General features: G+C 36.7%; 1 protein-coding gene across 13 annotated transcripts in view; it reads left to right on the top strand.

Moving 5' to 3' along the window:
• Window positions 1-17,181, top strand: part of ST3GAL3 (ST3 beta-galactoside alpha-2,3-sialyltransferase 3) — a 212,547-nt gene that overhangs the window by 6,058 nt on the left and 189,308 nt on the right. For 12 of the 13 annotated variants that reach the window (XM_088153067.1, XM_088153069.1, XM_088153073.1 and 9 more), the window contains exon 2: window positions 4,326-4,470. In XM_088153067.1, coding sequence (XP_088009193.1) covers window positions 4,350-4,470 — 121 coding nt within the window. In that variant the 5' untranslated portion in view covers window positions 4,326-4,349. 13 annotated transcript variants of the gene reach the window in all.

The raw sequence follows: 17,181 nt of genomic DNA, 5'->3' as shown, positions 1-17,181 counted from the left end.
TACACATACATGTGCATATATATAATCGAAGCAGGAGGCTAATTTAGGGTAAAATTCATATATGCTGATTCCTAAAGTTACTACGATTCTGCTAGTAATGTCAAGTCTTGGTGTGGGGGATGATGGTAATCTTAAAAATGGAAGTGGTGAATATTACACTGAACCCTGCCATTAATATAGGATTCATTTTGGATTTTTTCCATAGTTTGTCTGCTTTCTCATCCTTGTTCTGATCTTTGGATATTTTTAAGACTGGCTTTTACTGTGAATTCTGACAGACTGTGGCCTCAAAACAGATTTAACTGTGGCTGAATAACTGAACTTGGTAGCCTCTTGCAAGCTATGATTTGTAAACCAGCGTGATTCAGAGAAAAGAGCCAACCACGATTTGCTATATCTAATACAGTCTTACGATACAGTTCTATACACACTTAGCTGAGAATAAGCTTAACTGAATCTGGTGGAGCTTGTTCCGGAGTTGGTTTGCATGAGACTGCAATATTTCCATACAGACTCATTTGCTGAATCCTTTGTTTCACCTGTAAGCACGACTGAAGATTTAAGGAAGCAGAAAGAATAATTTTAAAATATATACTTTGGTTAAAATCCACAGTAAATTTGGGATAATAAACAACAATAACAATTTAATCAGTTACTCCTATTCATTTAAACTAGTGTTTCTTCAACTTTCCGTATTTGTGGACCTGGACAACTAAATAAATATTTTGAAAGTGCCAGCATCATACAATTAAATAAACAACCCCTTCCTGTTTCTGATTTCAGGACCTTGGGAGTTCACCTTTGCATGCTTCAGTGAACCAGGTTTCAGCCACTGATTGATTACTGGGCACCAGCAGACTGGCAGGGAACATAGGGTGGTGGATATTGAGGAGGTGAACAGCTGATTGGTGGTAAATGCAGGGATGTGGGGCTGAGTTGGTGAATGGGCTTTTATTTGGCCACCTGACTGGCAGTGAATGCAGGGAGACGGCAGGCTGAGGCAGTGAGTGGCTCTGATCTGGCCAGCTGACTTTTGGTGGACATGGGGAGGTGAGGGGCTCAGGTAGTATACCAGTTTTGGCTGATGAATATGGGAAGACTACGGTGGATCACCTGGTGATCGTCACACCAGAGGCTGAGGAGGGTAGTGTATGCTTTGTAGATATTTACGAAAGATCAGAACAAACACTAATAGTGAGAACTGGATCTTCCCATTTTAAGCAGCTTTGCCTTTTATTGAACTTATGATTAAAAGGTTTTTGTTTTTATTTTAGCAGTAGTACAGTATTGCAATAATGGCATTGGCGTGGATTAAAAAATTTAGATTTCTAATTTGTCCAGTTGCAACTTTGGGGCTTCAGCTGGCTGTCGATGGGATATCTTTCACAGCAAATTGGCGGGAAGGAAGCAACAAACAGTGCAACAGCAGGATATATACAATGCATAGAGACATTCAGGTTATGGCCTTTCCTAGTTATTTGGTCAAATGGGATATTGAAGCTCAAGGGAACTGCATAGCAGGGAGCAGGGCTCAGGGTAGGAATTATAATTCCATGTTCACAGCATCTTTGAGAGGGTGCCGTCCGTCCTGTCTTTTGATGCCGAAGGAAACTCTCAGGGTTGCTTATTTATTTATGGATTTAAAAAAAAAAATTTTTTTTACCACAGTGCTGTCAGCACAACCAGCCTATGGCATTTTCACTTGCCACATGTTTGGAGAAGGTATTTAGAAACAGATAATGGAAAGTTGCAGCCAGGGTTTGGCAACCTGCTGGAATTAACCCAGCACGAAGTTGCCTTTTTCAGAGTTCTTGTATGTGGCTTGGTGGCTGAAGTGGCAGTGGTACTTTTATTTTGTTGCCAAGAGATAAAAAAGGAGCCTCTCTTTTAATTCTCAAAGTGCTCATTCATATTTGTTTTCTCCTATGTCAAGTGAGCAAGACTAAGTGAGGCAGGGGAAAGGGCAATGTATGTATCAGTCCAGCAGCTTGAGACACACATCTTGTTCTCATGATTTGCTTGATCATTGTGTTTGCGATAAACCACAGCTGAGTGGCTCGAGAACACACTAAGCCATAAATCAAAATTTATAGAAAAACACATTAAGCTAAATCCAAACAACCACATTATGGTTTAGCGTTACAATATGGATATATCTAACTAATGTATGCCCCGGTTTACCCTGAAATCAGTTCATATGCCTATGGGTCTAAATGTCACCTTCTGTTCAAAAAGTCATGAACATCACCACAATTTCTTCTGTTCGCCTGGGACTGTTGTGGAATTCAGAACACATTGGCAAGTATCCCGTTAAAAAGTTCTAATAAAATAGAGAAACTAAATTTAACACAATGAAGAATACATCATACTGGCCTTGGTGGTTTTAACAAGTATGTAATTTAACAAGGTGTGAACTCAGAGAGTGTTTCGCTGACAGTGTTTCGCTGCAGGGGATAGTGAACTGGAAGCGAAACAGGCTTGGATCCAAATGCATACATTGATACAGAGAATTTTAAAGATGAATATTCAGTTGAAGCCAGTACTTTTCTTTTAGGATGGATAAACAGTTAGAAAAAAGCCATGGAAGATATTTCAGTATATGATTACTGCAGTGAGATTACTATATGCATAAAGATTCATCATTACCCACCACGGAGGAATGGTTGGTAAAATTGACAGAACTTGCTGAGATGGACAAATTAACCTCTTTGATTAGAGAAAGGACAATATCTACATTTATTGGTGCCTGGCAACCCCTTATGGACTTTTTGAATAAAGATGAAAAAAAATCTACTTGTGATTTATGGTTTTGATGATTAGACAGGATAGATTATAGAAAGAAGAAAGTCATGATGTAACTTTAGAGAGAGAGGTTAAAATATAATTGTACTTATAACTGCTGTAAAGAATATTGGAAGCCACTTCTTTATATCTTTCTTTATATCTTTCTCTTTTTTCTTTCTTCTACTTTTTTTCTTATTGCAGTTTTAGCTTTTATTTCTCTCTTTCCTTTTCCTTTTCTCTGTTCTATTTAGTGTATATTAGTTCCTATTATTGCTTTTCAAATTTTCAGTGAAAATTGTTTAAAAAAATGAAACAGGCTTGAGTGCTTCCCTTTCTCACTGTTTGTTCTTTCATTAATGTGTGCATTTAATCATGAGTTCTTCTTTTAGGATTTTTGTGGTTTGCTGGATTTAAGATAGCATTCTAGAATGGTGTTGGATCAAAACAGGAAGTAATTAATTAAGCTGCTCTTGCTAAAGAGAGGACAGAGGAAGGAAGGTGTATTTAAGCTTGTGGCTCACTTCTGTCTCTTGATTTAGGTTTGTATTTTGCTGTTCCAAAATAATGCAGATAAATAATTCCTCCAAAATACTCATCCTTGTGACGAGCTACTGATTTAAGCACAGTGACTCATGCATTAAGTTAGTAGTCCATTCTAGAATGGTGGATTTATATCTTCCTTATGAGCAAGCACTAATTCTCGCTTCATTATGACATTAGCAATATAATACTAATTTTCCAGGGTCTAATGAGAGTGGTTCTATAGAACCATCTGACAAATCAGTATAGGCTAATATTAGTTTATAGTGCCATATACTATTGTACAATTCCAGAAAATGTGGATCATCATAACACATACTTTGGTATACTTAAAGTAAAGGGGGAAATGGGTTATTATAAATTTGTATAAATTAAAGTAATTTTCAGTTTAGTTATATAAGAGATACTGGTTATATTGTATTTTCTAGTGTCATTTCTTAGTTCTGTGGAATATTTTTTGTCATGACAATTTACTTGTTTGATGCTTTGGGTATTGTCTTAAATAACCAAAATAATATATTCCGGAGAAACAATTCAGTAGTGAACAGGTTCCTCAGATTAAACATTTTAATAATACCTAGCAGTAGTATTTCTAAATCAAGCTTGAAAAAGCAGCAAACTATTCAGAAATGCGTTCTGTTCATTTCACTTACTTCCATTCAGGGATGTCATGGATAAGAATGTCTGGATACTGTATATGTTGGGAATGGAACATACTTTGATAGTTTAGACATGCTTGGTTTTTGACTTTATTTCTTTATTAGAATTATATCCTAACTTTTCTCCAGGAACTCAAGCTGGTATACATAAGACTCTTTCCTTCATTTGTTCCCTGTAACATCATCTGTGCAAAGTAGTCTGGGCTGAATGAGAGTAGCTTACTCAAAGTCACCAAGGGAGACCAGAACTTTGATCTTCCCAGTCCTACTCAAACATCTTAACCTTTATGCTACATAAACTAACTTGAAAATAGAAAGCTTAAATTGTTTTTTTCCTCCCAGATTTTATAGAAGAGCTACTCCCATATGAAGATGGGACTGCTGGTGTTTATGCGTAACGTGCTACTTGCTCTCTGCCTCTTTCTGGTCTTGGGGTTTCTGTATTACTCAGCTTGGAAACTGCATCTTCTCCGATGGGAGGATTCGAGTAAGTATAATGGTTGCACAAGCCACCCGAGAATCTCTGTTGATTTATAGCTAAGTAATTTTAATATTTTTTAAAGTTTATCTCTTCAGAACAGCCTAAGGAAAACTCAAACGCTTGCTGGATCATTTCATAAACTGTAACATTAAATTTGCCTTTTCTGAGTGTTCTTGTTATCGAGACTGATTACTTGAATATTTAAAATAAATCGTACATTTCCTACTCTTGACTACATAAAGACATTTTCAGGGCTATGGCTATAATTCATGCTATTAATAATGATGCATAAGCCTTTGGGAGTTGTGTAAATCCTCTGCCTTTGTTTCAGGTGGTCTTTTACTCTATAAGTAGAGGTATATTATTATCATTTCCCCCTTTTCTTTGGCTTATATATTAAGGCTGTGCAGCACGTGTCTGCAACTCCTTAAATCAAATGCATCTTTTTCCTAGGATTGCTCTGCAGCTGCAGAGGGCAGCTGTACTACCTTGTAAAAAGAGATAGCTGGTTTAAGGAGTTGAGGAGCTGCTACATACATGCTCCAAAATACCGTTTTTACCTTCAAAACTGAACCATTACACAAACTTACTGGATATCTATGTAACCTAAGAGATGGTTTTGCATTGGCTGTACAAATGAATTATTTGATATTCATTGATACAACTACTTAGCTGAGATACAACTACTACATCCCATGTTCCTATGCTTCATTTTGTATTGTCCATAGAGAAACAGATATAACCAAAATCTATTTGCTAGTCTACCCATTCTGACAAACATCAGCCACAGTGGCTTGGAATTCAGAGAACAGTAGTCCCAGCACATGCAGAGGGTACCACATCAGGGGAGACTAAAGTAGTCTTCTCATAAATGGAGAAATATCATTTGCTTTTCTAGTGCTTCATTAAGTTTGGAGGTAGTGTTTTATTATTAAATAGTTCATGAAATCCTGGATATGAGAGGGATGTATAGTTCATTTAGAATTAACTTTATTTGAATGTACCACCTTTCTATCTTTTCTGGATTTAATACAGTATTTTGAGAAGACAAGTCAGTAAATTCCATGATCTCTACTGTTCACGTAAACTTTCCTGATATATGAAATAGTTTTCACAATTTGGATACTGTTGAGGTGGTATATGTTAGTTTTTGATCTTTAGCTGAATTTAATACAGGTAATGATTGTCTGACCAGAGGGAATAATAAATTGAGGTGGTTTACAGTCCTTCATCTATCACCACCTTTTCCCAGATGTTAATATTGAAATAGTCTTTTTTTTTTTGGTAGGGGTGCAGATCCTGAGCATCTTGTTATAAAACTGTCTTAAATCAAATGTCTCTTTAATTATCCCAACTTAATTATGATAATAATTTCATTATTGTGATAAGAGTTGTCTACATAACAGCATGCCAAATTACTTCAGGGGAATTAAAAAATAACAAGGGTGTATGTATAGAAATAGAAGTATAGTGGAGTATAACAACCCTGATCTGATGTGTGGCTTTTTGGAAATAAGTCTCATGTAGCTTGGTGAGATTTATTCCCAGGTAAGTTGGCACAGCCTAAATAAGATGATGTCTTTTGGTGAAGCCTGCTAGAAAATAAAAAAATGTATTACAACTGGTATAACTAATAAGTATTTGAAATAGTATATTTTGTATGTGATCTTAAATGATTGGAAGATCATATGATATTCTATTACAGTGTTCTGTTTGTTGTTAAAGTCTGAATTTATGACTTTATATATAAACTAAATAACATCCTTTGTTAGAATTTTCTACTGCTGCTAATGTCACTGAAAGACACTGGATCGTATGCTTAACTTTAATTTTGGTAGAACATATCCTATGAGTTATTTTCTTTATGTTTAACCATACTCTTGTCTGTCCAAAATCTATGGTTGGGTAATATCATAATTAGAACTAACCAGAACTTCTGCTAAGATGAGATGTTACAAAAAACAGAGAATAGAATATCTAGTATATTTGCCAACTTGCAAAATTCTTTATATGGCTGATGGACATTATTCCACAGAGGTTTATGCCATAAATTTGATGGGGAAAAAAAGGCCCTACGTGATTCTTCATTGATTTAATAGAATTACATTTCCTTTCCTCATATTGCTGCAATTTGATGCAGCATTAAATCCATTATTTTTCTGTTGTCCCTTTGGGAAACATGACTTCAGTGACTGATTCTCTTTTTAGATGCAGATATCTGGATAGTTGTATAATAACTGTCCTTGCTGAAGATACAGTGCAAGGGATCTTGGCCCTGCAATAATTTATATTTACTTACTTATTTACTAATAAGCATAGAGACTCTAATGAGGGTAAACACTAATTTACAAAATATTGTATTCTAGGGTCATGGGCTTTCATGTACAGAACTCCATCTAGGAGTTGCTTCTACATGGGCAGTGGTTCAACAGGGAATGTACGCAGCTAGTATGAGGACCACCAGCAACTCCTGACCCCTTCTTTCTGCATTATTTTTTGTTATTCTTCTCCTTTGTCAATCTGCTTTCAGGGAAGTTAACAGCATAAATTAAAACTTGTTATGTTTTTTTCTTCCCACCTACCATTTCTTTTTCAAAGCAGCAAACGTATCTGAACCTGTGTAATACAGATTACCTGGGGAACAGGTAAAATTGAAGGGAAGAAGTGGGTCCCCTTTTTTTCAGATTATTGCTTAACCTCCTCCTTGCAGCTTTTTAAGTAAGCAGCTAACAAAGAATAAACAGCAGGAACAGCCCGGATATTAAATGGAAAACACTTAATTGGTTATGATGCAAATCTAGCACATCAAACAAGAAGTATGTTTTGTATGTCTAAAATTTAAATATGTCTCCTAACAGTTATTGCAATTGGATATAATAGCATAGCTGATAAGAGAAAAATTTATTGTAAAGAAATTAGAAAATTACTTGAATACTTATTATTAATCTATAAGAATAGCTTACTTGTCATTAGTATGTTTATGATTTGATTTGGTAGCAGGTGTCCATGGTCTAAAACAGCAGACTTTCTCAGTCCCACCATCTGAGAGCCTGTTGATAAAAAGCTAGGAACTGGATTTGGGACTTTTCATACATGATCTCTGAGTTCCATCAGTAGCAATAGATGATTTGTGTAATCAAATTGTAATATCTGTTATAGAAGTTCCTTGTATAGCTCTTCACACCTTCTACTTGTTGGCAAATACAGATCAATCTTCCTAACACACTGCAGCTCTGAAACTCTACAAATCACTTAATCAAAGATCCTCTAACTTTGTGATGCCATGACTTCCTAAAATAATAAATGAATTTGTGTGATCCTCCTCTCCCATAACAAAAACTCTTGGACCATGCTCTCAGACAAAATTTCTGTCCTGCCTGGACAAGACAGCTGTTGGCTGCTCCTGGTGAAGTAGGAGTGTGTTGTGGCAGTGATCCAGCGTGTGTAGGCAAGCCAGGCTTTCATACCTAGAACTGCCAGAATGTGCTCCCAGGGCTGGAGCTCTCCTTTGATGACCTTGTACTCATGGGAACAGCCTCTGCAACAGCTCCCACCTGCTCCTGAGCATTTCCCAGAATGACTTGCCCAGGATCAAGGTGTTTTGCCTAGTTTCACCTTCCCCTCATCCATCATTCCCTAATTATATTCCTGGTGGGCAGGGGGTTCAATTGGGTCTGTTGTGGGAGCTCTGGGCACAAAGGCTGTCAAACAAGAAGCCTGGTACCTGAATCATTCACATGGCCCAGTCCAGTGCCAGTAAAGTGGGAGTGAGTGTAAACTGGTTGGAGGGTTGCAACCCATGGTTTGAGAATCCCTTCTTTAAGTGATTGTGGAAATTGTTCAGTAGCTGTTTTTTGTAGCCTCTGCCAGTTTTTTGATGAAATATGATACCATATTCTTACTCCTTTCTTCTTGTTCCTTTCAACGGCTCCCCCCCTCCCTCATGATTGTATATCAAAGACAGTCTGAGACAGGAAAAAACTGGATGTATATTTTTTTTTCCCCTGTGTCTTTCCATTTCCATGGAAACAGAAAGTAGATGCATAAGAAAATGGTCTGACTTGTTTTGCTGCTGCTGGTAGATCCTGATTTTGTTTCCATATCTGTGGCAGCAAGCCTTATTGAGAAGTAACCTGAATTTAAATTCTTGAAAAAATGATGGAAGACTTTGGTCATGATAGAACTTTTTATACAACTCTGTTTTTATTCTGGCTTGTTAATTGAGAAACAAACCAGGGATGCTGGTTTGGAAAGAATGCTAAACAAACCAAGGATGGAGGATTCATGATTTGTTTAGTTTTTCTTCCAAGAGGAAATGATTTAGCAATGTGTTACAACCATGTTTGCTTATTCCAGACAATCCAGAATTCTAAAACATTCAGACATATTGTACATCTGATTATGCTCTTTCCCTTAAAGTCTTTAGGGGCTTTTTAAAGGATCTGGGTACATCCTCCTCCTTGCTTTAGCTGCTTACAAGAAAATATCTTATTACTGGAGTTAGCCTATTTAACCAGATAAACAATTTTTGCAATCTGTATCAGAAATGTTTGAAAACTAAAAAAATATGAAAGCAATCTTGAAGAAGTTTAAAATATCAATCTATACTTCTGAAACTATCAAAAGTACACAGGTTGTTTGGAATTATTGTAAAAATTATAGTTCTTTGATTATTTTGGTTGCTTCTTTTTGCATGTTTTCCCGGTCAAAAATATATGATTGACTGTGGGGGCTGGCACAGTCTGTAACAAGCCCAACCACTTGTTAGAATAATTTATATGCTGTAGAGAAACCAGTGTTGCAGATAAAATGTTGGGACTAAAGCATCAAAAGTAGATAAAATATCAAATAACTGTGATTCAAGATTTTTAGCTCCAGATGTGACATTTAAATATATTTCTGAAAGGAATCAAAAAGAATGAAGACAATTATATGGTAGCATGGTGCCCCTGTGACATCATTGTGCCCACAATACCACTAGAAAGCACTTATTGGCCCTGAAATGTTGTACTTTCTTTTAATAAATTTGAATTGGCCAAAACTCAGAAGAACGTTATGTTCTCACATTATTTATGCTAGTATTGTTTTGAACATCATTTTGTGTCCCCAACATCATGTGAAATGACACAGTGGTGCCTGCCACCTGAAAAAGGTACTGATTGCTACAGGTAAATATTACTACTGTAAATCAATTGCTTACGGAGATCATTCCAGACCTGGAAGTTTCACTGGACAATTTTGAAAGAGCTTATAGAGCACTGTGTACAAGGCAACTAAAGGTGCACTTCCCGGAAAATTCAGAAGATACAAGGAGAAGAGAAAACATATCAAGGCTTACACAGTGTTAGAGAGCTAAAATATAACAGTAATATACCACAAGTTGTGCAGGATATTGGCCCTGAGACCCTCCACAAATGCAAGGATTTGGATCCTAACATAGATGAACTCAGGAAAATTGAAATTCTTTATTGCGGAGTTTGTCCATTTAAACTGGTTAACCCACATCCACATGACATCAAGCTAGAGGTTCTCCAGGACCTCTCAAAGGAGGACTACAATGGCAATGATAGGATACCATGAAGATACAGTTCCCAAGGTGGAACCTTCACCTGTTCAAGGAAGCAAGGGAAACAGAGAAACCATTTTTAACCTCTGAGAAGAGTAAAATTTATATTAATGTTTAACATATCAAGGGGAAAGACTTGAGACTCAGGAACACTCTGTTTCTCACTAAACCGTGTCTTAAATTTCTGTTTGTTGTTTTATAGTTATGTTAATCACATAATTTTTTATCTGTTCACTGACTTCGTACAATGAAGTCATACCACTTATAGATCAATTAATAATAAACTTAATATAACTTCTTTGGTGCTGCTTCCACAGTTTTCTCAGTAGATATAGTTGTGCGACCTTTTGCAGTGTAAAAGGTGATGCAAAGGTAAAAGCATTTGATTTATTTACGCATTTATTGTTGGCTTATGCTACAAATATAAGATGGGCAAATAAAATGGGAAATATATTATCCTTACCTGTAGTTAATTTAACCTGGGCAATAGACATCCAATTCTAGACTTGTGACAAAAGGATAATAAAGGTAAAATTAAGGAAGAAATAATTTTCTTAATTAGCTCTACTTCAGATATTTGCCCAACAGTGTGGAATATTCTGAAAGCAATAGTCAGAGCCATAAAAGAAGTAAATTTCCAGGAAAGAATCAGCTAGAACTCCTAAAAAATAATAGTCCTTGACAAGAAAAAAAAATGGATAGACCGAAACTGGCAAGAAAATGGTAAGAATTGAAACTATAAATAATGTTTAAAGATCATACTGACTTGCCTGAAAGAGAACATTTCTTTCATTATTTTCAGATGATCAACATATAAAAGTTTTATTAAAAAAGAAGATAGTAATGAAATATTTTCTGAAAGATTATTCTCATCAGGCAAATCCCACTCCACAGTGGAGGGACATAAAGTACTAAGCCTTTCAAGACAAAACACTGGGGATATTTATTTATTTATTTATTTATTTATTTATTTATTTATTTATTTATTTAGATTTATATAGTATCTCATTCAGCCCAATTTAGCTGAATAAATTGAAAAACATAAATAGTAAAACCCAAAGGGTTGATTACTGATATGAGACTTAAAAATTAGCAGATATTTTAGTTCTACACCCCTTATTCTAGAATTCCTTAAGTAAGTAATGATCAGTTTTATGTTGACAGCACATAACAGTTGATTCAGTTATGTAACCACTGAAATGACAGCAAAATCAAATACCTAGTGCCTTTAATAGTCCAGCATAAGATGGTTGTATATCATGCTTACCTTTATTTAATTCATACAAGCAACTATTTTAAGCAGTTACATTATGTGGAGCATTTTCAGAATTAGGTATTTCAGAGGAGGCTGTCACTGGTGTGATAATGCAGGGGATTTAAAGATGGCATAAATTTGATGCTGTATCTCTTAGAATGTATAGTCTGCTTTGTAAAATTACTCTGTCCTGCCCTTTGAATTGCAGGACAGAGTAAATGGAAATGGGTTTAAAAACTATGTTGATTTGAAGGCTTTTGCCAGTCCATTTGGATTAGCAGGTTTCTTTGAAGTATTTGGATTGATAATAGTTATTTTAAATAACTGTGTGCTGTGACCTCATTATAACATTGATTGCTGTCTAGAACTCTAGGCATAACATCCCTAGCATCTGGGCAGCAGCAGCAGAACTGATTACCTCAGTAAAACTGAAAATATGCGAGAGGCTGATTCTTGCTCCAGTAACAACCAAAAACATGTAGCATAGACCAATCAGAACAAGAGAAATATAAATGGAATTTCTTTCATGCAACACAGTTCTCCCTCGCATCATTTTTACTGTAGTCTCTTTCATCCCCCAAAATTTACTGTTCACATTTAAGACGTCTTCTGAAATGTTATGGTGGGATATTATATAAAGGACTTAATCCTAAGGAAAGTGAATTGATAGAAATCGGGGATCCCTTTTGTCTCTTATATTGTCATAATTGCCTTTTGCCTACTCAGGAAATTCTTTGGATCCCAACCATCATTTACTGTTCTTTGGCTCTTATCCTAAAATATTGCATGGACAAAATGTCAAAAAAAAAAAAAGAGAGAGAGAGAGAGACTTGCAAATTGTAAATACTGAATTCCTAGAGCAGCATGTTCAAATAATTTCATGTGTGTCTTGGTAGAAATATCTTGCCTCTTTGATGTTCATTTATTTTTTAAAATATACTAACTTCATATTAATAACATGACATTTTGGAAATTACATTACAGTATTCTCAGCTAGCTAAATCTCATTTATATTAGCTTTATTTAAATTGCATTTCAGCTCCTGTGAGAATGAATATTGCTGGACTAATTTTTCCTAGACTGTAGCTGATTAATTATTCCAAAGGATTCTTAATTGCAACTCTGTATACTTTCAAAAACAGCACGGTCATATCCAAACTGCTATGGGAGTTAGCATCCCTGAAGCAGTCTGCTACCACAGGACAGTAGATAGAAACTATCCCACACTTTCAAAAGAGAATAGCTTCAAGCCAGTTACACTGTGCAGACAGGCGAAAGAATCGCAAGGATTAATCAAATTACCTTGATTTCATTGTAAATAGGGCTTGCAGCTGAGATAGCAATTGCTAGAATTCTTTTGTAATGGCTTCATTTGCTCTTCTCAGTAAATCTACTTACTGAATTTGGTTCTGTCTGTTTTGAGTCCAGCTTGGTGGAAGAATCATGGTAGTAATTCCAGCAACTCCTTTATTCCCACTTTTATAGGAGGAAAAAGGAAAAAAAAAACTTCAGGTATCTTAATCCTACCATGATGATTGACCCCCTTGTGTGCTGATGACCACTGCTTAGTTTGCTAACTTTTTGCTATACTGTCAAGTGGCTTAGTATCAGGACCATGTGGCAGCCCAGAATGGCCACTTGAACCAGATGATGAACCTGTTAGTGCAACAGATGGGCCGGGCCAGCAGCTATCAGACATAGCAGAACCGGTCATGACTGTTCTGCTGGTTCATTGCTTGAGATGTATGATGGAAGTCCAGAGTAGTTTAATGCATAAATGTGAATTTTACATTACTTTGAGACAGGGAAAATTTCTTATGGATTACCCCCGGGTAGGTTTTATAATTGGTATCTTGACTAAGAAGCTGCAAAATGGATAGTCCTCCTCCTAGAAAATAAAAATCCTGTTGTAGCCAGTTATTCTGATTTCATGGCCAGACTGAGTTATATCTTTGATGACTCCACCAGACAGTCAATAACCAACCTTGAGATTTGACAACTTTGACAAGGTAAATTTCAAAGACATGCACATGTGGGGAGCCTAGTAACTTTTTGGTCAGTATGTGGACTAAAATTAAGTATTGTTGATCTATCTGATGAACAGAGCACACCAAATCCCTTGGAAGCATTATTGCTTTGTTGCATGGGTATTAGAAAGGAGGGTTGAAGAATGACAATGTAGTAGAGATGCCATTATCATCTCCCATTATCCCCACTCCATTCTTCAGAATCTTCAGAAGTTGAATCCAAGCAGCTGGGAGCCATTGTTGACTGCAGAAAAGCAGTGCTGATGTACAGAGTGTTCATATTGTAAAACTTTAGGACATTTTGCACAATATTACCTGGCTATCTTTCCACCCTGCATCAACTGTGAAGTGTCACACATATAAAATTGTATATAAAATTGCATGCAGATGTCCTTAGTGCTCCAAGCCTGGCTTTCAGGAAAAAAAATCAGTTCTGCCCCAGGGAGCTCAGAGAAAGAGGCATTTGAGAATAAAGTGGAGCTCAGACGTACAACATTAAGCACTGACACATGGGCCTGGCTTTTACTGTTTTCACTCAATATGTAATATAGCTTCTGAAGCCATGGGGAATTGCATGAAAATATTCCTTGCCCACTCAGCTGACACAGTGATAAAGTGGAAACTACTGATAATACTCTCTTGTGCTCTGGACTAATTACTGAATATACAGCCCCTCTTTGCCTCACAATTTTTGATTGTCAAGAAATCTTGCACCTCTGTTTATTCCCCTCTACATATCCTTGTACCAGCCATGCAACCTACTAACTTGTTTGACTCTCAGAGGGAAGGAGCCAAGTTGTTCAATAGGGGTAGTGGTGGATTTACTGAATTCAGAGAGCCTGATTAGTCCCATCTTCCTGTCAGACATCTGGACAAGAGAAATAGTGAACAAACCTGTACCAGGATGGGATGGATACTCTCTATCCCCCTGGTAGAGCTTGGGGAGATGAGTTCTGATCTAGGGAGAGTATCTGATTGGAAGGTGGCGGTGTTGGATTCTCCCTCAGTCTCCTCTCTGGAGAAAATGTGGATTTCTCTCATGTCTGATTCCCACCATAGCTTCCAGAGGGAGGCTGTACCAGAGCAAAAGTACAGTAATACCTCGGTTCACGAACGCTTCTGTTCACGAACAGTTCAGTTCGCGAACAGCAGCGTTTGCAAAATTTTGCTTCTGTTCGCGAACTCCGCATTGGGTGACGAACATGACCCGTGGCCATCTTCCCTGCTCAGACACGTGGTCGTGGCTTCCTCTAGGCGAGATCACGGTCACAGACAGACACTTGCTGTGAAGCTTTTTGGTGTCACCTCAAGCAAGGTTAGTGTTCTCTCTCTTCATACTGTACTGTACTGTACTTTGTTTCATATTTTTGTTGTTAAAAAAAAATACATATGGTTCAGAATGGATTAACCTTATTTACACTGAACCTTATGGGAAAATTTGATTCGGTTGGCGACCAATTCGGTTCGCGACCAGAATCGTGGAACGAATTAAGTTCGTGAACTGAGGTACCACTGTGACTGAAAAACAGTACATCCTGTCCTGACCTCCTTCACTTCATAAAATTGGGTTACTATAAACAAAGTGTCCTGAGAGGACCACTTTGGATGGGACAAAACTGGTTGGCGTATGCAGCTCTGAAGGTCCCTAGGTTCCTTTCTAATAGTGAAAACCTTATTTAGCTAAATCTGTGACATCTGAAATTTAGCAATATTGATTATACTTTGAAGCATGTTAACTTAGCCAGGATTGGTAGTAGCTTTATGTGTGGATATTTCTTTCTTACATGAGACATGAGATTTTTATGTGATTTCTGTAGTCAGTTACAGATTCTGAGCTTTTTCTGTGTTCTTATAGAATATTGTGGCATAACTGCTGGGCAGCATGAAGTTCTTTGTAGATGACCAAGTATCAGTCATACCAAGCAATCTTTGAAATCAGTTTTGTAATGTAAAGTAGATAATTCGTTAACCACTTGAGGGCAGTAAGCTTCTTTCTTTGGTATCCTAGAGAAAATCTTTTTTCCCTAAATAATTTGTGCAGAAAAAAAGGAGGAAAGTGTCAACCTTTCTATTTTTGGAAACGTTATTTCAAAGAATGGTAATTAAAATGTTTTTATTATGGCAAAATTTCAGAGAAGAATGTAGAAAACAGCACATTAAGTGGTCAGTTCAAGGCTGGAAATTAAGCAGTTCTCTTATTTGTTGGAAGCCTGTTTGAGAATGCCATCCTTAAGGATCCCAGCTTCATGTTTTCTTTGTATGCGAACTTACAATAACCAAAGATACTGAGTTTTACTTAATTTAGGGTGATTCTTGCCTAGTTGTTAGCTAATACAGTATATTCAGTTTTGGTTTGAAGCTGCTTTAGGTCCATCATAGGCTTTTTGGATGATATATTTACATGTGCTGTTCTTAACATTTTGTTGATAGCAAAATACATAGACCCCCTACTGTTCTGTGCATATGGAGGAAATCTCCTTTGAGCAAACTGCATTTTGTAATCACTTACAATATGTTTCTGGAAATGTAGAAGGAAATAGGGGCTGAAGAAGTTCAAATATTCTATCTTATTCAGAGTTTTCCAAGCTGGACCTCACTCCTGCAATCTGGGGAATATTTATCCAAGGGAAACAAAATTAAAACAGGAGAGTAAGTTCACATAGACTTTTTTCCCCCCATCTGGGCCATTTTATTTTCTCTCTTTCAATCAGTGTTGTGTAAGTACTTTACAGACTAAGCATTTGGTTCCAGTTTTCTCCTCATGAATCATTCTTAAATACAGTTAAGATTTTGCCTCATAGAGGGTTAATTAAATAAATATTTGTCATATGGACCCATTCAATATTAAACAATTATTGGCATGATTTTGAATTGCTGCCTCAAGTGAGTAACCAATTCCTACATTCAGTAAAGAGTTTATTTAATATTCCTTAGGCATAAATATCTGATCGGTACTGAGAGTGAAAGACTAATATACAGGGAGTCCCCAGGTTAAGAATGCTGTTTTACAGATGACCCATAGTTAAGAACGGAGCCTTTTGTAGCAAAATTCAAGTTAAATACACAATGATTCAAATTAAATACACAATGGTTTGAGTTAATTATACAATACTACTTATATAGTATTATACAATAATACTGTTCCAGCTTATATACAAATTCGACTTAAGGACAGACATTGGGAATGGAACTCGTTCTTAAACTGGGGACTACCTGTATTCCAGAGGCTTGAATATTTATTTTAAGCCTAAATCTTGACTTCAAGGCATATCGACAAAGCCAAAAAGGTAACAAGCGACACACTAATTACCTAATAATTCTGTAGACTGGATTATATGCATTGTCTCAAATCAATGTTCTAAAAGACAAGTTCTGATATTTGTAACTAATACAGTATTTTGAGGATAGAATCTTGGCTTTTAAAACTGGAAACTCATGTAATTGGCCCTTTTTCTCTGCATTAAAATTTTGAGCATCTTCTTCTCCAAAAATGAACCTAAACATTATTTCTTTAATGTGCAATATGATTAGCAGTTGATCAATATTTGAGTACAGGTAGTCCTCAACTTACAACCATTCATTCAGCAACTGTTCAAAGTTCCAATGGCACTGAACGAAGGTACTTATGACCGAAGTTATGGCCATTGCAGCGCCCCGTGGTCACATGATCAAAATTTGGGTGCTTGGCAGTCTGCATATACTTACAACTGCAGGGGCACTTCAACTCCCCCACCTGCCTATCTTCCCATCTATGCCATTTGGCCTCCTGCTGCCCTGTGCTCCATTGCCCCAGCTGACATTCACTATCTTCTTGCTCCTGCTGCTGCTGCTGAGGTATGTCCCTGGGGCTGGGCTTCGTGCTGCAAAAA

The sequence above is a fragment of the Python bivittatus genome, unplaced genomic scaffold (assembly GCF_059951505.1).
Source record: "Python bivittatus isolate LINGU-HERP-01145 unplaced genomic scaffold, Pbiv_v1 ctg000700_np1212, whole genome shotgun sequence".
NCBI classification, from domain to species: Eukaryota; Metazoa; Chordata; class Lepidosauria; order Squamata; family Pythonidae; genus Python; species Python bivittatus.
This window is presented reverse-complemented; position numbering and strand designations above follow the sequence as displayed.